Source organism: Lolium perenne, chromosome 7 (genome assembly GCF_019359855.2).
Source record: "Lolium perenne isolate Kyuss_39 chromosome 7, Kyuss_2.0, whole genome shotgun sequence".
NCBI lineage: Eukaryota > Viridiplantae > Streptophyta > Magnoliopsida > Poales > Poaceae > Lolium > Lolium perenne.
The window spans coordinates 231,976,651-232,002,953 of NC_067250.2; the positions used below are offsets into that span (position 1 = coordinate 231,976,651).

The window sequence follows — 26,303 nt, forward strand, 5'->3', positions numbered from 1 at the left end:
AGAAAGTTTGGGCGGTTTATCAGGACTCACTAGAAAAAAATCTAAATCTAAATCTGAAAGTAATCTAAAAAAAGAAATGCCATATAACAAAAAAAAGGAGCAATATCACATTCTCTTTTCAAGAACAAACAGAAATTATGTTTTTGCTATGGTAAGGACAATTACTTAGATATGCACATATTGATAGAAATGCAAAAAGGTTAACATAATTTATTACAATAACTTCAAATAAGTGCATATTATGTGAATCGATACTCCTCGATTTATTTCAATTAATTGTGGATCAACCATTTTAATTAGAATGAGCCTGAGAAAGCTAGGAGATTCACTTAAGGGCTTAATAAAGAATATGAACATGCAAATAGGGAACGTTGCCAATGAGAGTCCAAAAAGCAACTGGGAAACAACACCCAAGTTCCAATATAAAAGGGAGACAGAGTAGAAAAGGACAGCAATCAGGTCAAGCAGCGGAACAACTGGAGTTTCAGTTCCAGTTTCTTTCATTAATTTTGTTGTATGGGTGCACCCATATAGGCCTTCTGCCATGGTTTGGCAATATGGCATTGGAATTCAGTCAGGTGGGAGTACATCCCATATAATACACCCCACATAGTAGAACAGGAACAAAGATACACGAGATGCAGCGAAGATGGCAACAGCATCTTCCACCTACAGACCTGCAGCTTCAGCCCATCGCGTACTTTTGGGTCCAGCTCCTCGCGGTGGACTCATATTTCACACGGTCGCTCTTGTACATGTGCGCGATCTCAGGAACCAACGGGTCGTCAGGGTTTGGGTCCGTTAGCAGAGAACAGATTGAAAGGAGTACCTGAGAATAGCAGCAGCTTATGAGAACTGGAAAACAAAAGTCAACTGCTAGAACTCCAGTTCCACATGTTATGGCATTTTGTTTGGCATGAAATGGTGTTACACAACTATTGAAAGGAAGAATCAAGTCACCTTGGAAACTGTCAATGCAGGGCTCCATTGCTCCTTCAAGATATCAAGACATATGCTCCCATTACTATTGATATTTGGGTGGAAAACCTTTGTCTTAAATGCAACCTGTACAGTTACTTTCATTAGAATTAAGCTATAGCTCAACACAAGCATTTCAGATACACTTGAATTGTTAAAAAAACACCAAGTCAAGCACGATATAATCTTAGCAGAGAATTGTGCTAGCAATGGACAATTTAAGCGATTTAAACCACTCCTAGTCAACCACTCGACCACAACTATTCGTTGGCAATTGAGCATGTAACAGGCATAATGATTTTCATTCTCATTCTGAAGAAGTTATTCGCTACAAGTTAACAAGATGACCGGGCATTGTACACTCAATGACCTCACAATAAGCACCATTTCATCAAACAATTACTAGAATGTTTGTTATGAAACCCAGTACATGAGTAGGTATCATACAATCTTGTGGTAGATGAAGAGATAACAAAACGAAGAAGTGCTTGAATCTGAACCATCGTAGTAATTATGCATACGCGCATGAATACATAAGAAAAAACTATGCAAATGACATTGACTTGGTGCCTTATATCAGTCCTTTGACCAACTTTGAAGTGCTACAGAAGTAAAAATATGTATACTCCTAAGAAACAATGTTCAGAACATCTCCTGCACTGGAAATGATATTGACTCCATACCTTGGGTGGCTTGAACGGGTAGTCTGGAGGAAAGTGGATGGTAACCAAAAAGACACCACCGGCATATGGGCTTTCGGTTGGACCCATGATCGTCGCTTGCCAGTGGAACATATCTTCTGCCACAGGGCCTGTTCGGTGGTGGGAAAAAGCAGATGTTTTAGTAGCCATACATTAAAGCCTCGATCTGAATTTGGGTAACGCTATTTAACACTATGGAGCAAGATGATAATATACAGCGGAGTACGAAACTAATACCGCAAGACGAAATAATGAACTGCTACCGAATTTGACCCAAAAAAATGCAATTGTGGCTGCTGGGATTCGAGCCCAGGTCTCCACGGCCACAACGTGGAATTCTCACCACTAAACTACAGCCACTTTGTTGTACCTCAGCAGAAAAATTACGACCATCTGCAGTAGCAGCTATTTGGTCGACAATGGAGTAATAAGATGACAACACAGTAGTGGATTAGGAAACTGATAACCCGTGATGAATAATGAACTGGTGCCGAATTTTAGATAGCAGCTAGAGGTGAGCTCAGCGACAAAAACAAAACAAAAAGTGCGAGTGTGGCTGCTGGGATTCGAGCCCAGGTCTCCACGGCCACAACGTGGAATTCTCACCACTAAACTACAGCCACTTTGTTGTAACTCAATAGAAAAATTATGACCATCTGCAGTAGCAGCTATTTGGTCCACAATGGAGTAATAAGATGACAACACAGTAGTGGATTAGGAAACTGATAACCCGTGATGAATAATGAACTGGTGCCGAATTTTAGATAGCAGCTAGAGGTGAGCTCAGCGACAAAAACAAAACAAAAAGTGCGAGTGTGGCTGCTGGGATTCGAGCCCAGGTCTCCACGGCCACAACGTGGAATTCTCACCACTAAACTACAGCCACTTTGTTGTAACTCAATAGAAAAATTATGACCATCTGCAGTAGCAGCTATTTGGTCCACAATGGAGTAATAAGATGACAACACAGTAGTGGATTAGGAAACTGATAACCCGTGATGAATAATGAACTGGTGCCGAATTTTAGATAGCAGCTAGAGGTGAGCTCAGCGACAAAAACAAAACAAAAAGTGCGAGTGTGGCTGCTGGGATTCGAGCCCAGGTCTCCACGGCCACAACGTGGAATTCTCACCACTAAACTACAGCCACTCCACTCTGTTGTAACTCAGCAGAAAACTTATGACCATCTGCAGTGGCAGGTATATTTGGTCAATTGCTATTGAACACAATGGAATGTAGTAAGATGATATACAGTGGAGTAACTGATACTGCGTGATGAAATAATGAACTGCCACCGAATTTTAGATACTAGCAAGAATAGTTCATATCTAAGTCCCTCTGAACAGCTAGAGGCAACTCTAGTCACAAAACAAAAAAAGTGGAGTGTGGCTGCTGGGATTCGAGCCCAGGTCTCCACGGCCACAACGTGGAATTCTCACCACTAAACTACAGCCACCTTGTTGCAACTCGGCAGACAAGCTATGACCATATTAAGTAGCGGGTGTTTGGTCCATTGCCACAGTTTTGGCATGCCATAGGCCAACCATACTACTTCTAGGAGTGGTCTGGCAAGAACATCACTGACCACTACCACTTTGTGTATGTTAGCAATTTATAGTATGCAACTGTATTAGCTCAATAGTAAGGGACATCCCGCGTCCAGCTTGCCACAGCATCACTGGAAAATTCCGCGAGTTGCCTCCCTTTTTAGATCCATAATAAGCACTGCCGGTTTTACAGTGAAATTCCCACGAGCGCCCCGCTCAACCCGCGCGTTCAGATGCCTAATCGAAGAATCCTCAACAGGCAATCGACAGATCTAGAAACGCCTGGCGCGAAAACCATATACTACATCGTACGTAGTACAAACATGGTTGTAACGAAGCGCATCCGACACCGGGGAATCTCAAAGGATATAGGAGTATTAATTAACAAGTAGTAAAAAACAGCAGGAGCAGTTTAATAACTAACTAAGTAGCAGCAATAAATAAGTAGATCTGGCGGGCGGGCAGTCAGTCGAATTACCTGCGCTGCAGGAGGTGGGCGGATCCCGCTGCAGGTCCTTGAGCTCCTTGAGGATCCGCTTGGACGCCATGGCGTAATCAGCAGCAGCAAGTTCCGATCGGAATCGAGAGGAAAGTGATGAGGGGATAGATCGACGGGGGCGCGCGTATAAGTAGAGGATGGTGGGGGTGGCGTGCGGCAAGGGAAGGGAAGGAGATTGGGTTCGGGTTTGGGTTGGATTGGAGCGGAGGACGGTCACGGCACGCGCACGCGCACGCACGGGTGATGGGTGATGGTGGGTCTCCGGAACCGGAAGCTTCTGGGCCTGGGAGCACGCGGTGACGACGTCGACGCGGACGCCGGGCACTGCTAGGGTGGCGCGCTGCGGCTCGGGTCGGTCATAGAGCATCTCCACCGGCGTGCCCCAAAGCTTCTCCCAAACCGCGCCGGATCGAGTGTTTGGGGGACGTGTTTTGTTCGTGCCGCGTTTGGGGGACGTCGCTTCCCAGGCATATCCCCCAAACGCCTCCCCCAAATGAATATTGATGCACCAAAATAAAGGTTTTCATTCAATTTTGATTATATATTACAAAGTTTGAATTAAAACGGCTAGATTTCGTATAAACCTAGACTACTGACAGCCTGGCGGTGCGTTCGACGGCCCCGCCCCATCGTCGCCTCCCCTACACCGCAGCTCCTCATGCGCGCGCCTCCTCTCCTTGCGTTCGGCAGTGGCCAGACGGCTCCGCTCCCGCCGCGCGTCCTCCTCCGCCCTCCCCTGCTACGCCGCCTGGAGGGAGACCTCGACGACGCGACGAATCTGCGCCTCTTCGCGGGCACAGGCGTCGTCCTGGAGCTTCTTCTCCGACTCGAAGGACTCGACGAGCGCGCGTTGCTGATCGGCCATCTCGTCCGGGTGCGGCCCGTCGTCGTCGAACCACTCGAACTCGTCGTCGTCGTCCTCCACCTCGGTCTCCTCCGCCTCGGCCTCCTCCTCCTCCATTGGCGCATCCTCCTCCACATCTGTTGGCGCCTCCATCATCGCCGCCGCCAACACGTCGGCCTCCGCCGCCAACTGGTCCGCTCGCCTCCCCCAGATCGCCGCCAGCGCCGCCTCCCGTTGTTGACGATCCGCCGCCGCCAGCTGCTGCTGGCGCTCGATCGACTCAAGCCGCCGGCGCTCGATGGACTCCCGCCGTTCACGGTACAGCGCATCCCGCTCAACGCGCTGGCGCCGGCGCTCGTCAACCCACCGCTGCTCCATCTCCTCCCGGTACCGGCGCCGTCGAGGCGTCGAACGCCGCAACGGTGTCGCACTGCTGCTCGTGCCATGCTGCTGCCGCCGCGGCCTCATCAGCATCGGGACCATGGGCGCAGAACGCCGCTAGATCCGCCGCCCGCGCCGCCTCACGGTGCTGGCGGGACTGCTGCTCCATAGCCTCCCGCCGCTACTGACGGTGTGCATGCCACCGCTCTTCCCGGGCCGCGGGTCGGTGTCGACCTGCGATTCCGGGACTGCAAGTGGAGGAGACGGCGGTGGAGGGAAGTGGCCAGCGCCAGGGCGGTTCGCCATTGCCACTGGTGGTGGAGGAGACGGCGGTGGAGCGACGAGGGCTGTGTTTGTTGCCGGCGGGGTGTGGTGGCTATGGCTACCATTGAGCCGGGAGACCTTTTATAGACGTCGGCGTCGGCAAGAAAGCGCGGGAACAGGCGAGAAGAGGCGGGAAGATCTCGCGGGAACGGGCGGTGGCGTGCGAACGCCGGCGACGAGTGGAGGCTGCGCAGCACCGACGAGACGTCTCGCCTGCCCCTCCGTCGCCATTAAGGCAAAGATGCCGCCGTGTGTCACTGCGCGCGAATAACTTCCGTCGCGAGGTAGGCGACGGTTAGGTTAAAATTAACTGTGCCGCTGACGGGTCGGCCCCGCCACTCCCCGTCTCGCTTTTCGTTGTGTCCGGCGTGCCCGGAGCGTCCCCTGTGGGACGGGGACGGGCTCGGGGCGCCGGATACCGTATCGGGGCGCGCCGGACAAAAATGGTCTTTGGGGGACGCGGGTGGAACGTTTTTTTGGTCCGGCGCGCCCCAAATTGCTTTGGGGACGCGGCTGGAGATGCTCTTAAGAACTCTCATGCGTGTTTTTCCCCGAAACATGGTATAATCGGTAGATGTTTCGCATATACGAACATATATTCACCTCTATATGTACATCCTACTTTTATGAACATTTTTTAAAAAATGAGTTTAAGAAACTTACTCATGGGTTTTGAAATTGACGATGTCACTACATGCGCCTACATGGAAATATCGTCTCTCACTAAAAAAATATTTCATCTTTATAAGATATTAAAGTGTTAAACCTGAGGTTTAAACTCCGGTGAGTTAAGGGTACCACTGTCTTCCTTACTATCCAACAACAGGTTAATTCTCACCTCTCCTACGAGCCTGATTTTGCAGTTCACAAGTATCACCTCCGCTCGCTATTATAAGATATTTTAGATATTTTAATGTGGGCTAGATACATACCGAAATGATCTGAAATGATGCACGCTAAAACACACCTTGATTGTTCAAAAAAAACACATTTATATATGCATTAGAAAAAACCTTAAACATATCATAGAAGTGAACTGAAGTGAACCTGGCTAACAAGACTACACCGAGAGTTTGATGGCAAAAAAAGATAGAAAGAGCGTAAACAGTTGTGAATCCATTTATGCCCCAACCTTGGAGTTTAGCTTCTCTTGTGAGTCAGATCTTCATTCGTGGGATCGTCTTTTTAAAACGACCGTTTCTTTGTTATGTATGAAATGATGTGTATCTTTTTTGTCTTGCATTGGACTAGTTCCGATGGTCATTTTTATTAGCAGTATGTAATAAGATTGATATGTCCCTTAGATACTAGTAATTACAATGAATTGTATCTTACATAAGCCAAGTATGTATTAGGTAGACACACTTTTATTAAGAAGAATATATAGGTCTAATCAGATGATGAGTACGCGATTGGGATTACTTCCATGATACTGGAGAACTGTCCATGGACGGTATATGAGATATTAGAGGGGTTCATCCTCTCTACCGGGGGCATACCTAAAGGCCGCTCGGGCTTGACGCTCGCGGTGACAGTGCCGCAACGGTATAACTAGAGAGATCTTTTACAGCGGATTAAATAGACAGTAACAACATCTTAACCACTTCGTATTTCTAGTTTGCTTGGGTTTTCGACATGTTTCTGGTCCACCATTCCTCTCTACCTATTAGTTCTACCGTTCTTCTGTCACTAACAAAATCTAAGGTGCAGACTCTCAGGTCACGTGACAACTTCCTCCCGGGTCTCCTCGCGCGGGTGGCTCCGGAGGCGAACAAACCCTAGAAAAAAAAAAGCACCCCCGATCTCCTCTCCTCGGCCGCTGCCGGCGCCGGCGGTGGCGGCCGCGCCCGGCCGTCGAAGGCGGTGGGCGAGGGCGGCGCGCCCCGACGGGCTCTCTACGCGCGGAGGGGGACGTCATCTGGGCGGCGCGGAAGGTGTGGGTGTCCGGCGGCGCGAGCTCGAAGGCGTTGGCCGGTCATGGCGGAGGGGCTAGTGGTGCGGAGGAGCTCGGCGAGGAAGGAGGCAGCAGGCTGCGGCAGAGAGAGGTGATGCGGCGGCGCGGCCTGGAGGCGGCGGCGCGAGCTCAAGGTCGAGGTGCTGGCACGGAGGAGGCTCGGCCATGAAGGAGTTCCTGGCCAGCAAGAGACCGGCCCCTCGCGCTACGGGCGCGCGATGGTGTTCCTCCGGTGGTGGTCGCCGTGGGAGCTGAAGGATGGCCGGGGCCCGATCTGGGCATTTGCGGGCTCGATCTAGGGCTTTGAGGGCCTGATCTGGGCTGCAGGGAGGGATTGCAGCTGTTGGATGTTGCCTGGAGTTGGCGACAACCTTGGCCAACGTTCCTGCCTCGGACCGGAGGTGGGGGGCTGTGGTTCCTTGCCGGGGTGGAGGAGGAGGATGGACCAGGCTCTCGGTCATGTGGGGCGTCGGAGGCCACGGCTCTGCAATTCGACGGGTGGAGCTGCGGCGACGGCGGTGCGAGCTTCCTTGGACTGTGATGTCCCAACCCTCGGAGGCGTGGAAATGTAGATGATACGGATGAAAATCCTGCCTGGCTTTTGTTGGGCCGGCGGCGACGGCACCGAAGGGTGTCGTTTTCCTTGTTGGAGGCGTCGCCGAGGTGCATCGACATCTTCCTCGCTCTCGCTTGGTGTTGGTAGTAGTCTCCGGGCGAAAGCCTAGATTCGGAGTGGGATCGGCGTGATAGCGGCGTCTTCGTCGTCACTTCTCTGTTGGGAGTATCACGTTTGGAGACACGGCTTGGAGGTCCTCCGGTATTCGCCGCTGTCCAGGGCGGTTTCAGGGGCGCTATGCACGCCATTGCCGATGAGTCCAAGACAATGCTTTCTCGGGACTGACCAAATCCTGCCGTCTATCTTCTTTAGATGGTGCGTTGACAAGGAGAGTATCTCGTGGAGTTGTGTTCTTTGGATGCGTTCGGCGCTGGTCGAGACACGGCTCTGTTGCCTAGCCTAGGACTAGTTCTTTCTTGTTGTGTTGTGGTGTCGGTGGTGGCGGCTAGTGTGGAGTTGTGCTACACTTGTTGTTCGCAATAAGGGGTAGTGTTCTTGTACTCAAACCTCTGCCTTCTATAAAAATATGGTACGTCTTTGGCGTACTCTCGAGAAAAAAAATCTAAGGTGGAGACCTAAGAGACGGTGCCAAGGTGGAGCACTAGGTTAGGCCAAAGTGCAACATGCTCCAAGGGTTAATTGTATTTGGTGGAAAGTGGAAGAACGAAACTGTGAAGCAGCATCGTCAAAGGTTGAGATTACTTGCCCGTCTTCTTTGCCTTCCACTCTGCATCCTCCGTGTCACACTTCCTCATGCAGAAATATTCGAACCTATCCATCGGATCAAATTGGACGCATGATACGACCGTATAACACGACTTCCTTTGTCAAATTTGTTTTGCTTATTTGACCACCAACTTCCATCCTAGTCATCAAAGTATCAAACTGGTCTCTTTGCCAGAGACAAGCCTGGTGGACTTTTTCGTGTGGATCAAGTACCTTCAGAAGTTTGAAAGGACTAAAGCATTGGAAATTCGACCAACTGCCAATTCAGCTCTTTGGTCCAGTGTTAATTTTCAGTTTTCACAGTTCAATGCATAGCATGACAACTTTCGATATAAAACAAGGTATTTTGCTTCTCGTTTCATAAGTGTCAGCCCGGTAAAAACAAAATGTTCTGACTCACACAAGATTTTCCGCACTAAGGCTCATCATTGCACGAATTTAGCCTTGAGCAACAACACAGATGAGGTTAGTAGTGCGTCAAGCACTATATATCTATGGCTGCTTTATCGTCAATTCCGCTCTCAGATGTAGTACCCCGTTGATGAAGAAGAGGCTATCATCAGCCATAAACGACGGCCAGGGAATCGCAAAGAGATTCCGGTAGCCAACAGCCTTTCCACCGGTGAAGGTGTAGTAGCCCTTGTACTTGCTGACAAACTCCCCCGATGGCCTTGACCTTGCAGCAAACTCATAGTCAACGGTAACACTCGTTGAGCCTTTCTCTTGCATCCCTAAGAAGAGACCAAAGCAGTGGAAAGCACCTTGTTGATCCATGTTGCAATGTGCGGAGAGGAAGAATCCCTGTCCAGCAAGATGGAAGGCTTGCGAGTATATCCGCCCAGATGGGAAAAGTTTGGTACATTCCTCACGCTTCAGATCCAAATATGCGATGCACTGAGGATATGGTCGATCGAATTCCACCACCTTAAGCGGACGATATTTGTAAGCTCGTTCCGTATATTTCCCATAGGCCAACACATCTGCAGCAAGGGCGCGCTGTCGATGCGGTGCATCAGCCTTGTATAGAAGTGCATCAGTGACACTTTTAGTTGCTTGTTCATGATCCACATCATTGCATGCAAGGACCTTCCGCAACTTCCTGCATGTCATATGAGAGAACCGAACAAGTGGCAGCAAGTGAGTACCCAAGATTTCACGCCTTTCCTCCAATTTTGGGTATTGAGCACGCGCCCACTTGATCACAAAGTCATAGACTGCATCCTCTGATGCCACCTGAAGGTCATCACTCCATAGGATGGCTTCGATCCCAGCAAGGGGAATGTTCATCGCCTCATCCTGAAACCTGAAAAGAGGCATTCCTTTAGTGCACCATGTTGCTTCAATAATTTAGTAGTAGTTTGCACTATTAATAAAGGAGACTACCCACTTGGTCAAATCCTTGTATTTGTTGGCAAGGAATTCCTTGGCAGCATCAGTCAGTGGCTGAACTGCAGCAGCCATTGAAATGCTGGAAGGCAGATCAAGATAGAGAAGTGCAGATTCTGTGGTCATCGGTAAGCTTCTTAGCAATTGACTGCAGTGTCTCATGCAAGAAACAACTTCAAATTTGTCAGACATCATCAAGATATCAAGCAGAAGGGCTGGCTGATTTGTTGTCAACTTTCCGCTGTAAATAAAGCTCAGAAGCTCCATAAGGGCATTTTCCTCTGCTCCAAGTAGAAATACAACAATCATACGTAAGGTAACTGATAACTGGAAAAGGAAACAGAAAAAATACGATGTTTGTTGTTGTTCGAAAATATTCAGGCGAGGCATATAATCCTTATTGACAAACGAAAAATGCAAATGGCACGATATAGACAATCAACTGGATAACACAAACAAAAACTCAACCATTATTCTGAGGCTGATCATATCAGTTCTACAAAATCAACAACTGAAATATTAAAGGAAACTATACAGAAGGTAAGATAAGATATTTAAAATTAAAATACTGAGTGTGCAGTATGCTAGAGCTCCCACATTACCTGAAGCAGTTATTCGAAGAGTTGCATGCCTCTGATCAGATTCTTTCATGCCATTTGAGAAAAGCTAACAAGAAGAATGTTATGGCATTATTAGCTTGGTACAATACACTACAGTGCACACTGAGCTCATTCCATGCACGAATTAGAATTACCTTGTAAAAGAAAGGACTTTTTGCAGCTAGAATAGCAGAGCTGATATAGATAGATTTTACTCTCAAAACCTGATTACACTCCATATTCAATGATGAATCACTGCTTTCTCCATCCTCACCTGATAGAAATAAGAGAGTCCAATGAATCCAGTAGCAAATGGACAAATAGTATGAAGGAACAAAATGATGGATAGCAGCATCGCCTCTTAAGATACATGGGGCGCAATATTCACATCTTTTGTGTAAACAGGGAATGCCACTTCATAAGCACAAGCACAACCAAATGAGGAGTATAATGCATCGAATCATATGGGGTATCATTTATCAGTTTATCACATAGGCACAAAGATCAGAATTTTGGCTGGTTCAACAATCTAAGTTCGTCTGTCCACAAGGGTATCAATTGCACACAAACAGAACCACTCATAATTATTCTAGAATAGCTGACAGAAGTATAATGCATTAACCAAACCCAATTGATCCTAATTTAGGTGGAGTTGCAAGGATGATGTAATCAAGCCCATATAAATCTCAATTAATCAGTAGTGAAGTGAGGCAATAAAATTATTACCTGATGTTTACTAAATATTGTAATTGTCAGGGCACTAGGTCAAAGAAAGGTTCCGAGTACCAACATGTCCCCTCAGTTCAAATACATTTGCAACAAGAAAATCAAATCCCTCTGGTACAATGTGCCAGCAGCTAAGGGTGACTTCTTTTGGGCTTAGGCTTATGCATAAGCCAGCTTATGAAAAATGGTGGGCAGAAACTGTGGTGAGGAGAAGCTCTCAGAAACTGTTCCTCCTATTCTTTTGGGCTTGTGACATTTTAGCTTATTTGTTGTGTTAAGTTGTCAAAAGTCCGAAACACCCTTAAATACAAAATTTGCCCAGCTCAATTCGTAACATCATTATCAATGAGCAATAAATAATCTAGACCATTTTTGTATATTACAACACGGAGTGCAATAATCATATCTGAGGAACGGGGGCAAAATAAACGGAGGAAAAATCCATGCGCATATCTAGACCACCATTCATCCATTAAACATGCGTGTATGTGCATCTAAGCTGTACCACCATCCGATTGCAGCGCCCCAGCTAAAAGAAATCAAAGATCATGCTAACAGGAAGACAGACGCGAGCTGGCCTGGTGAACTGGATCGGGCGCTCACGTGTTCCAATCGAGCTAGGGCAGTTGCTCCGCGTGCCTGACAGAGGCGGAGCAGGTCACGTCAGTCGGCGGGGCTCCTGCCTCATGTGCTGGGAGAGATCCTGGGCTCTTCGGCGGAGGCGGAGCAGATCACGCCGGAGTGGATCATGAGGGCGAGCTAGGGAGACGGGCGGGCGGGCCAGGCTTCAGCAGCGTGCCCACGACCGGCGGAGATCGGAGGAGGCGGGCGGGAGGCAGGATAGACGGAGAAGATGCGGGCGAGCCGCGGAGAATACGGCCAGTGGCGGGGAAATTTGGCCGCCGGCGGAGACCCTACATGGCATGCTCGTTTCTCACAGGGGGAAAGTGGACGGGAGGGAGAGAACAGGGTGTCGCTTGGGTTGACTGCGGTGGCAGTTTGGTGTAATTAATGGGAACAGAAGGGGTAGTGCCATATAGCGTTTGGTTCATCGGTGGAGAAGCTCGGGAAACTGCCAGAAACTGGTCCAGAGCAGTTTCTGGGTATACACAGGATTGGAGCTTCACGGTGAAATTAAGCTGGCCTCAAGCTGGACACTTCTTTTGGGCTTCAGCTGCCTACAACCCCGAAGCCGGTTCACAAGCCCAAAAGAAGTCAGCCTAACTCTAAAAGCACAGATGACCAGTACCAATGATTGCTAACAGTAAGGAAATGAGAAAATTCCTAATTTGACACCGGATGAAAATGTTCTTCCTTATTTGACACCGGAAAATAAAATCTTCCCTGTTTGACACCGAGTCAAAATTTTGTTCCTTATATGATATTCCTTCCATTTTGTTACACTGTTCCCTCCAGGTTCGCAAATAAATTGTCAGTTATTTTTGCTTCATGCCCTCAATTACCCCCTGCTGTACAAAACTGTTCGCTTTTGTTGCGCATGGTCAACGTCGAGACTCGTGAGCATCTCTGCCATGCCAAGGGCACGGTCAACGGTGTAGGTTGGGGATATGATTGCACCATTGCTGAGAAGCGGTCAGCGTGTATGGAGATCGAGAACGGGCGGCCAGCGCAGAACAGAGCCCTGGCGGTGCGGAGGGGCGCGCTGGTCTGCAGCAGCACGGTGGAGGTGGTGCCGTGCAGTGGGCGAGGTCATGGATTACGAGTCGAGAGACTAGTCTAGACTAGTCGAGCGACTAGTCTAGAAGTCACAAATTGGCTTCTGACTCAGGTGTTCGACTCGACTCAAACCATGAGTCGATGGAGTCGAGCGACTAGTCCTGGACTAGTATAGACTACTCCTAATGTGTGAGTCGATCGACTCAATTTTTTCTTGACAAGTCACCTGCCTAGGAACCCTAGCGCTATTCTCAGCCCGCTTATGTTTGGTCTTGTGCTGTTTGCTGTGGACCTATGTTGAACTTATATGTTTACTGTCTTCATATATCCTTTCCATGCCTTCAAATATATTTTATATTGTTATATATATTAGGTATTATATTATATATTTATATTAGTCCACGTCAACTAGTCTACTCGACTAGTCTACTGTGAGTCTAGTCTTGACTAGTCCATGAGTCGGTACCCTGACGACTCGGCTCGACTCTTCGACTCGTAATCATTGGATGAGGTGCTCGCGGGCGACAGGGAAGTTGGGGCGGTGGGCGGAGATGGGCCCTGGCTGCGCGGGTGTCATGCTGTTGGCGAGGCGCGGGAGTTCGGCAGCCAGCGGTAGGAGCCCTGCCGGCAAGGCCAGCCCATTGCCATGTGGGCGGAAATTGGAGGCAGCGCATCTGCATCGTGCTCGGCGCATGGGTGGAAATCCGAGTAGGATGAACGGGAATTTCGTGGGATCGTTTTGTTTTCCCAACTGGATCGCTCTCCTAGTAGAGCCTCACATGTACAGGAAAAATTAGTCACATAGTAGCAGGGGCACTAGGCCAGAAGGGTCTTTTTAGCTGTCCTTTAACACCGTTAGTAGCCAAAACGAGACGGAATGCCATATAAGGAACAAAATTTTAACTCAGTGTCAAACAGGGAAGATTTTATTTTCCAGTGTCAAATAGGGAAGCACATTTTCATCTAGTGTCAAATAAGGAATTTTCTCTAAGGAAATCTCCATAAAATAACGTCAAAGTTCTGGCATGGGTGCAGAGAATTTTGTGTATATTTCTGTATAACTTCCTAAACCTGAACCCCAAATATTTGGACAACATAATTCAGAATTTCAATTGCACTGACCATCTTGTCCAACATCAGGTGGAGATTCTTCTATCATAGCTACAGGCTCCTCACTAGTCTCCTCATAGGTATCACGTTCTTCTGCTTCAACTTTGACCTTTGCAGTTTCCAGCATATATTTTCCACATTCTGGAGGCATGGAATGGTAGCACAAAGTTATTAGAGAAAAAAGAAGGTGTTACATCTAGGGCAAGAACAGGATTAAAGAGAATGTAGAACTATGAAAAAATAAAACGTCAAAGAAATGCAAATCGTAGTAGAAATGCAATAGATTAAGACCATAATGACGGGAAAGATATTAAAGTAAGAAAGCATAGCAAGAGTGCATTAGATTCAGAACATAATGACAGAAAAAGATCAAATCAGCAAAACATAAATCCTAGTACGTTATGCCATGACTTGAGGGTTGTTGTAATCCGTGAGAGTATTAGGGAAAGGGAGGTAGCAGGGTGGTGGTGTATCATCGAGCGACCATCTGTGGCGCGGATGATTTGTAAATCGAACTCTTCTGTCTTAATATAGACACGCAGATTCCTAAAAGTTCTAGAAAAAAAGGAAGGTAGCAATAGCTAAGGTGAACCGTGAGGCAAGTGGTGTGAGCCATGGTTTAGCCTTGCTAGGGAGAGTTCAGGAGAGAACTGCTGCATGGCTCGGGAACTCACAGCCGGAAATCGCTGAAGCGATAAAGGCCGACTGCAATACTCTTGTTTAATTAATATACTCTCTTTTCCCCGGGAGGGGGGGGGGGCAGCATGTGGCCAATGAACAGGTAAAATATACCGAGCACACTGAAAGTTGAAATTCAGAATGAAGTAGTATGCAAGCAAAGCATATTGAGTACTCGAATTTTACCCAGGACACCAATAGAATGTGAAATAACTGGTTAAGATTAAGAACCTCTAGTTCATTACCATTCTCTCCCTCCACTTTATATGCACTCAAATATAGAAAGTTAGAAGCATTATATAACACGTGAAAATCAATGTTACCCATTACAACAAACGTATGCTCAGCTCGGCAGCTATTGGACAACATTTTGTCGTGCTATTGTAATTAAAGGTGGTAAAGATTGGCATAAACATTGCATAAAATGCTAATAGGAGAGTGAAATGAAAACAAGAAGCGAGTAAAACATGATAATAGAAAGATTAGCCGATTATTTTTACATGCATCATGCCAAACATCCATGGAATTTATTTTAAAATGTGCACATATTTCAAACTAGTAAGCTCTGCTGAGTATGCCCAGCGAGACAAAAAAAAAGTAGAAAGTTCACTATACATTGATAGAAATAGAGCAGACTACTACAGTTGCTAGTCAATCAAGCAAACAAAACATCATGTATCATTATGAAGTAATAATAAAGGGGACCAATACATGACTACTCCCTCCGGTCCGGTGTATATAGGGCTTACATGACTACTCGCTCGCTCCGGTACTTGTTTAAGAGTTGCGTTCTAATTCTAAAGAAGTGCGCAAATACTGGAACATTTTGAAAGTAACCAAAAAGGTCATCTGTACTTTAGAACGTTTTTGAAATAATAACTATTAAGGTACCATCAGGCACAAACTGTTATTTATCAGGCAACAACCAAGCTAGGTTTTCTCCCCAGGTTACACAAGTTATTCCATCTACTGAGCTTGTATCTGGTTCGGTGACAGTGTGAAATGGTCTTTGTAATCCATTATGACCATATTAGGTGCAATGCCCGAGAGGTGTTATTCTCGTACGGACTTAAGAGCCAGAATAAGACCCTCTCATATTACTAGCTAAATTCGTTGGTGGTAAGAACTGAATGAAAGCTTACAATTAAATCAAACAACAGCTGGGGAATCATAGCTTTGACTTTGATGAAAAGGAAAAGGCGTTTCACCCTCTTTCACCCACCATAACCTAAGCCTTTTTTTGACACCTAAATCCCCAACAGAGTGTCACAAAACAAAACAGAAGGAAAAGGTAGCGCTCCCCCTTTCCCCAATTCCCCATCCACCCACCCACCCACCCGCTGTTACGCCGTCAAATCATTACGAATTCAAATTCAAACCCAACCAATCCGTCCTCACCTTTCTCTCGCCGTAGCTCGTCCCTGCGCCGCTTGCGGTGTCGCGCCCAGTCGGCGACGGATGAGCACCCCTCGCCGGCGCCGCCCTTGGCCCCCGGCGCGTCGTCCCCGGGGGCGATCTCGATCCGCAGGACCCGGTCGGAGAAGTTGACGGAGTTGAAGGCGAACTCGTAGCTCGGGCCGCCGCTGGCCCGCGAGAAGTCCGGGTCCATCCCCGCCGCTATCCCTCTCCCCCCTCCAATCCAATCCAACGCAACGCAACGCAACCCAATCCAACCCACCGCGCGCGCCGCCTCACCTCCGCTCCGCGGAAACGCCCGAAGCAGCAGGCATCCTCGCCGGCGTCGGGGCCGGAACCCTAGCCCGGGGGAAGGCCCTAGAGAAGGGTGTGGTGGGGGCGAAGAGTGGGAGGAGGAAGGAGAGAGGCGTGGTTGCGATGGGCAGGAAATGCGAGGGTGGTAAGTGCGAAAGAACTGGGAACGCGGACCGCTTAACTACGAGTCGGATGCCGGTGGGGCCCACGTGTCGGTGGGGGTTGGGGTTTGGTCGGCGATGGGATGGGTATGTTGTGCCTTGCTTCGGCTTGTGAATTCGTAAAACGCTTTGCTTCATCCGGGGGATCAGCGTCTCGCGATCCCCCGCCTCCATTGCGTGCCGCGTGTCCCCCAACGTGGAAAGTTAATGCGCGGGACCCACCTGTCCCACCATGTCTTTCTCAGCGTCTCCTCCACCGCTCGGTCTTTTCCGTGTTTTTTCTTCTTCCTTCTGACTGACGATAGCCATGGATTTCTCTCTTAAATTCCTCTCATACTGATGCTCCGATGCCGTTCCTCCGCCGCCGTTCCTCGCTCGCTCGAGGCGTCGCCGCTACGCCGTCGTCCTGCTTCCCACGAAGCCTCTCCCCGGACGAGCTCCTCCTCCGCCCCTGTATCTATCTCTGGAATAGGACGGTGAGCTCCTCCGCGGCCATTAGTGCTTACGCGGGCGCTCGCCATTAGTTCCCGATGCAGCCTGCTGCATCTGGTTCTCCCCAGATATAGCCGTCCGCTTCAATTTTGCTTGCACATCTTCTCCCCTAGCTCCTCCTGCTCCTGTATCGATGATTCGACGCAGCCACATATGACGGTGACAAGCGCTGCAGCGGACATGCTGCAAGCGGTCGAAGCTCCTGCTACGAATCTTGCGACCGTAAGCTGCAAATCGACTGCACTAATGCTACAAAGCCTTTGACACCTCCGGCACGGCGGACGCACAATGCAATATTTCACGGTGGTTGCTACTAGCGCAGCCGGGAGGTGCTCTAGCGAGGCCGGTGATGCCGCCAAGCCATGTCGCGAGGGATGGCCGCCGTAGCTACAATCGTTGCTACCACAAAGCGGCCGGCGTTGCTACTTTGGTAACCCGGCTTTGCGCCATGGGCAGCCGGCGTTGCTACTTTGGGCGGTCGGCCTTGTCGCTACGGGCGGCCGGTCTTGCTACTTTGGCAAGCTCGCTTTGTCGCCAACCATTTTTGGTGGTGGTGCTACGGGGATGGACGAAGATGCTTTCGGGCTGCGATGAGAGGATGCTGCCGTCGGCGCGCCACTATGTGTTGCTCGCCGGAGTCGACATGCAACGTCGGTGGTCGAACGGCGGTTGAAGAACGGGGACCTAGACCGATGTGATTTTGCAGAAGAGGAACGAGAGAAGGACGTGGTCGACTGCAGCGTACCACGGCGGTGCTGCCGGCGAGGCGGTGGGCGACGAGGCGCTCGTAGGCGGGGCTGCCGGCGGTGGCGACGAATCGCTCGTCGGCGGGGGACTACCTTTCCGATGGTGCTCGCTGGTCAACGGCGGGAGATACAAGCGGCTGGGAGCGGATGGGGAATTCTTTTTCTCCATATGCTTTCTAGCGAGCGAGGGCTGCGGGAGCAGATCGTAGGACTCGATCAGGTAGATCGAACGGCGGGCGAGGCGGGGGATCGGGGCTTCCGATCCCCCGGGGGACGCTCAGCGCGATCCAATTCGTAAAACGCTTTGCTTCATCCGGGGGATCAGCGTCTCGCGATCCCCCGCCTCCATTGCGTGCCGCGTGTCCCCCAACGTGGAAAGTTAATGCGCGGGACCCACCTGTCCCACCATGTCTTTCCCAGCGTCTCCTCCACCGCTCGGTCTTTTCCGTGTTTTTTCTTCTTCCTTCTGACCGACGATAGCCATGGATTTCTCTCTTAAATTCCTCTCATACTGATGCTCCGATGCCGTTCCTCCGCCGCCGTTCCTCGCTCGCTCGAGGCGTCGCCGCTACGCCGTCGTCCTGCTTCCCACGAAGCCTCTCCCCGGACGAGCTCCTCCTCCGCCCCTGTATCTATCTCTGGAATAGGACGGTGAGCTCCTCCGCGGCCATTAGTGCTTACGCGGGCGCTCGCCATTAGTTCCCGATGCAGCCTGCTGCATCTGGTTCTCCCCAGATATAGCCGTCCGCTTCAATTTTGCTTGCACATCTTCTCCCCTAGCTCCTCCTGCTCCTGTATCGACGATTCGACGCAGCCACATATGACGGTGACAAGCGCTGCAGCGGACATGCTGCAAGCGGTCGAAGCTCCTGCTACGAATCTTGCGACCGTAAGCTGCAAATCGACTGCACTAATGCTACAAAGCCTTTGACACCTCCGGCACGGCGGGACGCACAGCTGCAATAATTCACCGTCGTTGCTACTAGCGCAGCCGCGACGTGCTCTAGCGAGGCCAGTGATGCTGCCAAGCCATGCTGCGAGGGATGGCCGCCGTAGCTACAATCGTTGCTACCACAGGCGGCCGGCGTTGCTACTTTGGTAACCCGGCTTTGCTGCCATGGGCAGCCGGCGTTGCTACTTTGGGCGGTCGGCCTTGCTGCTACGGGCGGCCGGTCTTGCTACTTTGGCAAGCTCGCTTTGCTGCCAACCATTTTTGGTGGTGGTGCTACAGGGGATGGACGAAGATGCTTTCGGCTGCAGTAGAGGATGCTGCCGTCGGCGCGCCACTATGTGTTGCTCGCCGGAGTCGACATGCAACGTCGGTGGTCGAACGGCGGTTGAAGAACGGGGACCTAGACCGATGTGATTTTGCAGAAGAGGAACGAGAGAAGGACGTGGTCGACTGCAGCGTACCACGGCGGTGCTGCCGGCGAGGCGGTGGGCGACGAGGCGCTCGTAGGCGGGGCTGCCGGCGGTGGCGACGAATCGCTCGTCGGCGGGGGACTACCTTTCCGATGGTGCTCGCTGGTCAACGGCGGGAGATACAAGCGGCTGGGAGCGGATGGGGAATTCTTTTTCTCCATATGCTTTCTAGCGAGCGAGGGCTGCGGGAGCAGATCGTAGGACTCGATCAGGTAGATCGAACGGCGGGCGAGGCGGGGGATCGGGGCTTCCGGCTTCCGATCCCCCGGGGGACGCTCAGCGCGATCCATTACGAATTTACGATGTGACTTGCGTTGATGAGTTTGAGTTGGGTGGTTGGTTGCGATTAGGCTGGAAGGGAAGGACGCGCGGCAGCGGCAGGTTTGGGGTCACGGGGTTTGCCCTTGCGGAGTGAGTGAACGTGGGTGAGAAAAATGTGGGGTTCATCATTTTCTCGTGTACTTTTCCTTCCTTTGACATGCATGCATGAGGCACGCATGATTTGTGCGATTGGGATCCCCGTATGATTGCACAATGCCAGGTTCTGCTCTTGACCTTTGTTATTATAGAGAAACATATGTTTTTGGGGGTTGGTTGACAGGGTATGTTGCATAAGAGCAAATCTCCACCGGCGTCCCCGATAGCGGTTCTAATAGCATTTTGGTGGTTATTATAGAGAAACAAATGATTTTGGGTTGCTTGACAGGGTATGTCAATGATATGGTACATCTACTCGGTGAATGGCGGTGCCTAGAGTAAATTGCAGTAGGGATGATGGAGATATACTCGAAGGAAAGCTCTTTTGTAGAGCAGTCATCTCTCGGTTTCGCTCATATGATATGTTCACCTCCCGACACCCCGGAGATTTAGGACGGAGGCAGCAATATCAGAGCTAGGACGATCATGAGCCACCAGCAAACCAAAGCTACCCAGCAGCAGCAACAAGAACAAGTTCATGAACAAAATCAGGCATGATGCCGTTGAATATACAGAGAAACCTTGCGCATGAAGAAAATCGGGTCTGCCTTTCCTTGCATACAAAAGCATGCTAGCCATTGGGGTTGCCCATAAATTTCTACCTATTAGATTATATGGATGTAAATAAATCTTAAATTGTATGACTGAAAAAACCATTCGCTCAGAGTAGAAGCTATCGCTCGTAATAAAATTGTTCGTTCTCAAGTGAAGGTGTTGTTCTGAGTTCTTATGGGATACACTGGTCCGCTCTCTACGATATTTATTCATGCTACTCGGTGCAAGCTTCAGTGTCTTGATGTAGCGGCGGAGCCTAGATTTTTTTTTCCTTGGACGGTCAAGCTTTGAATTTATTTTTTATTTCGATGAACATTAGTTTAATTTTTTTTGCTTGATTCTGCAAATGCGTTCGGTGTTCATGAGACTACCCACAACACCCTCTAAGCTACGCCCATGTTCTAACTAGCTACAGGTTTTGATATGGATCGTTGAGGATCCTTCGGAGGCTGCAAACCACCTAGCCTAGCCTTCGGGTCCCCAACAATTGGATCTAACCCGGATGAATCGTCGGATCTAGATCCCTCTCTCCCGCGTGTGCTGCATTGAAACAAAACATGCATTTGCCGTGACATGGTGGAAACTTGTTCTTCGCCGTAGTAGTCGGGAAGGGATTGCAGCGGAGAAAAGAGTGGGTGACGCGGCGACGCGCCCGATAGCAGTCGCCGACCAACGTTGCAGTAGTAGACGGGGGTAGGATGGCCCACATTATGTGATCCATCCTCTACCCGCCATCCCACCCCCAAGGAAATCCTCACCACTTGACCCCAGACCCCAAGGTGGCATCGTGCTCTGCTTTAAATCATGCTACACACCGGCGATCTACGGGTGATCTGGCGAGTGCCGAAGACGGAGGACCTGTGCTTCAAGGTTTTCGTGCTCGCTACAACATCCCTAAAGTAGTTTTTACTCAAGACCCTGAGATCGAAGAACAAGGTGACAGAAACATAAAAGTGTGATTAGCCATAGCTCTTAGAGATGATAAATTCATGGAGTGCTTTGATAATACTATTGTTAATCATGTGCAATGATGTGAGACAGATCATTGCGCTCTGGTGATATCAGTAAGCAGATTGGAATGGATAGAAGATGGGATGGGTACTAAACCATTCCGTTTTGAGAATGCATGGACACGCCACGACCGATATACTCAAACGGTTGAAGGAGAGTGGCAGACCGAGGGGAATAATTTGCAGGAGGTTTACGAGTCCCTTGTAGGTGTCCGTAATAAGTTGAAGAGATGGAGCATAGCTGAATTCGGCTATGTCAAAAAATAGTTAGCTAACATGATAAAGCGACTAGACGATCTACGAGCAGGGTCCCTCGGTAGAATTCCCTTAAATGAAGAGAAAACTCTTATGGAGACGATTTCAGAATTATTGTCAAGGGAGGAATCATTAGAAAAATAAAGATCAAGAGCTCAATGGATTGCAGGATGGGATCGCGATACATCCTTCTTTCATGCAAAGGCCAGGGAGAGAGGTAGAGGATAAGATAAAATCTTTAAAAAGATTAAATGGCTCAATGGTGACTTCTCAGAAAGGCTTGGAGGAGGAAGCGATTGGGTTCTACAAAAGTCTCTTTACAACTCAAGAGGATATGGATACTAGACTAGTTACTGAGTGGGTGGTACCGAAGGTCGATGATGCTATCAATGAACACTTGTGTGTACCTAACACTGACGAGGAGATCGAGAGAGCCTTATTTATGATGCATCAAGATCGATCCCCGTGACAGGATGGAATAACTACTGGCTTTTATATATAAGGTATTAGAATATTATGAAAATTGGTATATGCTCAGCAGTTATGGATTTTTTGAATGTTGGTGATATGCCTGAGATTGTGAATTCTACTGTGTTGGTTCTGATCCCAAAGGTAAAAACCCTCAAGATCTATCTCAGTATTGGCCTATATCCTTATGTAATGTTTTATACAAGTTGGCATCGAAGGTTTTACTACTGAGATTAAGACCTCTACTAGAAGGACTGAGTTTGGAGGAGCAAAGTGCATTCGTTCATGTCCGTCTCATCACTGATAATGTACTGCTTGCTTATGAATGTGTCACTATTTGAAAAGAAATAAAGGAAAATTAGGTGCATGTGCGGTGAAACTTGATATGGCAAAGGCGTACGGTCGTGTGGAGTGGTCATATTTGAGGGCGATCATGACCAAGCTAGGTTTTGTCGTTGAGTGGATTGATAGAATTATGTGATGCGTGGAGACTGTTTCCTTCTCTGTTAGAGTTAATGGTACATATTCGGAAAATTTTAAACCGACCAGGGCCATCAGACAATGAGACCCAATATCACCTTATCTATTTCTGATATGTGCTGAAGGGATCTCGAGTATGCTCAAGTATTATGGAGAGGGGCACTTATCTTGTGGGGTTTGAGTGGGTATTGATACGTCCAAATTGCATCACTATTTTCTATCATAATTTACTGTTATTCATTGATATATTTCATATTTACATGTTATACTTATGTTATTTCATCTATTTTTTGCATGTTTGATGATTATTGAAGAATTAACTGCCGGAATCAGAATTCTGCTGGAAAAAGGACCGTCAAGATACCGTATTTCTGAAGATCAGCAATTCCCAGAAAATACCCAAAAACTCCTATTTTGCCAGATGCCGGAGGAAGCCGGAAGGGGAGCCTGAGGTGGGCCATGAGGGGCACACCACCCCTAGGCGCGGGCCACCCCCTGGTCGTGCCTAGGCATGGTGTGGTGGTCCTGGCCCACCTCTGACATCGAGCATTCGCGTATTTCATCCCCCGAGAACCCTAAGACAAGGGAGCGAACAGACAAATATTCCACCGCCGCTACGGGGCGGAAACCCACAGAAGGAGAAAAGCTCTCCGTCAGGCAGCAATCTGCCGGGGAAATTCCTTCCCGAAGGGGGGAAATCGTCGCCATCGTCACCGTCATCGAGCTGGACTTCATCGGGATCATCATCATCATCTCCACCACCAGCACCATGATGACCCACAAGTATAGGGGGTGTATCGTAGTACTTTCGATAAATAAGAGTGTCGATCCCAACGAGCAGCAGAAGGTGTTGACGAGCAGTTTTGATCGAGGATTCACTGTAAACACTAGCAAACATGTTTGCAGGGGTATTTGGTATTGTAGATAAATAAAGTACAAGTAAATAAAATGCAGTAATAATATGTGCAGCGAGTGTTCTAATCCTTTTTACAACAAAGGACGAGTCGATTGTTTTACTTATGATGAACAAACGTTCCTGAGGACACGTGGGAATTACGTCAAGTGCTTTCACTTCACATAGTTGAATAATATTCAATTGTTTGATAATTGTTGTGTGGAAGAACCTATGCTAATGCACTACCCCGTACTTGGACTAATGCATACTTGTGATTTGCAAGCATCTGCAACTACAAGAAAGTAATTAAGATAAATCTAACCACATCCTTAAACTTTGAGATCCCACACTCCCTTGTGCACCGGTTTCCTAACGGGAGTTTGGGTTTTTGTCCTCCCGCAACCCCACAATTAGTAGCCAAATACACAATGCACTCCGCTAGGCCCATAAAGGTGAAGTATCATGTAGTCGACGTTCACATGACACCACTAGAAGAATAGCACCACAACTTAAATATCAAATCATTGCATATTACTCAACACAGTTCCACTACTAATTGCATGACTTCTCCCATGTCCTCAAGAACTAAACAAACTACTCACGAGACATCATATGGATCATGGTCAGAGGTGATATGATGATGAATAACAATGTGGACATAAACTTAATTCACTGGTTTCACACAATAGCATCAACTACACAGAGTAATCAACACCGGGAAAGTTTCCCCTATGAACTAGACAAGTATTGAACCCAAGATGTTACAGCAGGATAGCGTGGAGGCGGTGGTGATGATGGTACTGGTAGTGGAGATGGTGGTAATGATGATCCCTATGAAGTCCAGCTCGGCTGTGGTGACGATGGTGATGATCTCCCCTCTCCGGGAAGGAATTTCACCGGCAGATTTCTGCCTGCCGGAGAGCTTTTCTCCCTCTCTGGTTCTCTGCCCCGTAGCGGCGGCGGAATATTTCTCTCGTCGTACCCCCGATCTTAGGTCTCTCGAGGGGTTGATATACGCGAGGGGGCGTCGTCAGAGGTGGGCCAGGGTAGCCACACCATGCCTAGGCGCGGCCTGAGGTGGGCCCGCGCCTAGGGTGGTTTGGATCCCCCTGGCCCATCTTGGCCTCCCCTTCTGGCTTCCTCCGTCATCTGGAAAAATATGATTTTCTGTATCTTTGTTGGGAATTGTTGGTCTTCATAAATATGGTGCCTTGACGTTCCTTTTTCTAGCAGATTCCCGGCTCCGGTGGTTAATTCTCCAATAATCATCAAACATGCAAAAATAAATGGAATGACATAAGTATTACCTCTAAATATGAAATATATCAATGAATAACAGTAAAGTTTGATATAAAATAGTGATGCAAATTGGATGTATCAACTCCCCCCCAAGGTTAGACCTCGCTTGTCCCCAAGCGAAACTGAACTTGGTAAAACAGACCACGGGTTTATGGAGTGAAGTGTCGATAAAAAAAATACGGACAAGAAGCATCATACTTACCAATACATAAGTCATTATAGATAGCAACTTCTTATTATACAATCCAACTTGCAATGAGTAGGGAATCACTAAATGGAAGTGCATAGAGGAAATCATAATTGATGATGGCAAACTTTTGCTTTTGGTCAGAGAACAATTATCAAACGGTATTTATCTTTCAAGCAGAGTCTTTATATTAGAGCTTATTGCAGAAATCGCATGCTCAATCATTTCATTCTCTTTTCAATCATAGATACCTTTCAGAGTTATATTCATTCACATAAAAGTATTGTGCTACATAAGGAAGAATACAAGAGATGTGGTGACCCGGCATACCACCGCATGGTGTAGTATGCAAGTCTGATATAACACCAATGAAACATTGTTCCACCAGTATTATATCGCTCAGAGTGGTACAACAGAAACATATGCGGGTCCAAGGCATGTCTATAGAATTACAACATTGACTCTGTTACAAAAGATCATCACAGCCTCCTACTTTACAATGAGGTAAAACTGCAAATAAACTCCAGAAGAACGACTCGTAGTCTAGTCTTATCACGAACTCTATTTGTAGAGTATTTAACTAGCTATAGAGGCTAAGAATAGATTCTAGCTAAGTAGGAGCTAAGTTTAGGAAGCTAGTTCCCTTTTATGGCTAAACTAGGTTTTCTCCTTGTTGGATGTGGTATCTGACTCCTCTGACAGGGTTCTGTCTCTTGAAGTAGTTGTTGACTTCTCGGCCTTCGAGTTGCACTGTAGATCCTCCTTCGATGCCTCCATATCTAAGCAGGGGATTTAAGAGTGGGATGAGTACGAGCGTACTCAACAAGTTCATTATAGGAAAGAGGTGTTTAATGCACTAGCTACAGCATTAGACCAGAAAGTCTAATACTAATGCAGGTTTTCATAACCATTTCTTCAAAAGGTTGCTTTTTATTCAGAAGAACTATGCCCGTCAGCCTTCACCGGTTTACTAGAACTTCATGGAGCTCCTTTCCGGCAGCGTTCGCAGTTCCATATCCCGGAACAGGGAGTGACAGGTCACGGTTCTTTACACTCTGCAGAGGTGTGTTGCTTTACCCATAAGTGATCTTAACCTTGGTGCCAACCGGGTTGCATGCCCGTTCACACTTCCTATGGTGTGAGGCCCGGTATAAGGTCTAGCCAATCATGTTCCTCCGCTACCTCGAACACCCACCCGTTGCTGCAATCTCTGACCATGGGTCCACGCCGGTCCCATTATTCCCATATATTTCAGGGTGGACCCAGACCACGACGACAATGCAGGGCTCTACCATACATTCCTACGCTGGCAGTTGAAACCCATCATAGACCACATTACCGTTGGGACTTCTACGGGTTCCCACCCCTGCATCTTGTCTCTCGAGATCAAGTGCACCCGG

The 26,303-nt window shown here is 48.4% G+C and overlaps 2 protein-coding genes and 5 non-coding genes across 7 annotated transcripts; all 7 read right to left on the minus strand.

Annotated features, from left to right (window-relative positions):
• Positions 1-460: 460 nt before the first annotated feature.
• Positions 461-3,933, minus strand: LOC127313929 (ubiquitin-conjugating enzyme E2 10). The gene is made up of 4 exons (XM_051344414.2): positions 3,705-3,933; positions 1,662-1,789; positions 961-1,065; positions 461-829 (listed from the first exon to the last, which is right to left on the minus strand). Exons 1-4 carry the CDS (start codon positions 3,772-3,774, stop codon positions 686-688), a joined length of 447 nt encoding a protein of 148 aa, XP_051200374.1. The 5' UTR covers positions 3,775-3,933; the 3' UTR covers positions 461-685.
• TRNAH-GUG (transfer RNA histidin (anticodon GUG)) lies at positions 1,968-2,039 on the minus strand. The gene has a single exon. It is a non-coding gene; the product is annotated as a tRNA-His (tRNA).
• TRNAH-GUG (transfer RNA histidin (anticodon GUG)) lies at positions 2,231-2,302 on the minus strand. Its single transcript has one exon. It is a non-coding gene; the product is annotated as a tRNA-His (tRNA).
• Positions 2,494-2,565, minus strand: TRNAH-GUG (transfer RNA histidin (anticodon GUG)). The gene has a single exon. It is a non-coding gene; the product is annotated as a tRNA-His (tRNA).
• Positions 2,757-2,828, minus strand: TRNAH-GUG (transfer RNA histidin (anticodon GUG)). Its single transcript has one exon. It is a non-coding gene; the product is annotated as a tRNA-His (tRNA).
• Positions 3,064-3,135, minus strand: TRNAH-GUG (transfer RNA histidin (anticodon GUG)). Its single transcript has one exon. It is a non-coding gene; the product is annotated as a tRNA-His (tRNA).
• Positions 3,934-8,902: 4,969 nt separating the features above from the next.
• Positions 8,903-16,612, minus strand: LOC127313930 (BTB/POZ domain-containing protein POB1). The gene is made up of 6 exons (XM_051344415.2): positions 16,145-16,612; positions 14,081-14,209; positions 10,711-10,829; positions 10,559-10,622; positions 9,958-10,237; positions 8,903-9,873 (listed from the first exon to the last, which is right to left on the minus strand). The coding sequence occupies exons 1-6, from the start codon at positions 16,353-16,355 to the stop codon at positions 9,063-9,065; spliced, it is 1,614 nt and encodes a 537-aa protein (XP_051200375.1). The 5' UTR covers positions 16,356-16,612; the 3' UTR covers positions 8,903-9,062.
• Between the last annotated feature and the right edge of the window lie 9,691 nt (positions 16,613-26,303).

Bases quoted from the DNA above. Each gene is read 5' to 3' on its own strand.
- LOC127313929 (XM_051344414.2), bottom strand. From the start codon at position 3,774: ATGGCGTCCAAGCGGATCCTCAAGGAGCTCAAGGACCTGCAGCGGGAT. The intron at 1,790-3,704 runs GTAATTCGACTG...ACCACCGAACAG, and splicing joins GCCCACCTCCTGCAGCGCAG to GCCCTGTGGCAGAAGATATG. The intron at 830-960 runs GTGACTTGATTC...TGCTATTCTCAG, and splicing joins CTGCATTGACAGTTTCCAAG to GTACTCCTTTCAATCTGTTC.
- LOC127313930 (XM_051344415.2), bottom strand. From the start codon at position 16,355: ATGGACCCGGACTTCTCGCGGGCCAGCGGCGGCCCGAGCTACGAGTTC. The intron at 10,830-14,080 runs GTCAGTGCAATT...TATTTCTATCAG, and splicing joins ACCTGATGTTGGACAAGATG to GTGAGGATGGAGAAAGCAGT. The intron at 9,874-9,957 runs GTGGGTAGTCTC...GCCTCTTTTCAG, and splicing joins AAATACAAGGATTTGACCAA to GTTTCAGGATGAGGCGATGA.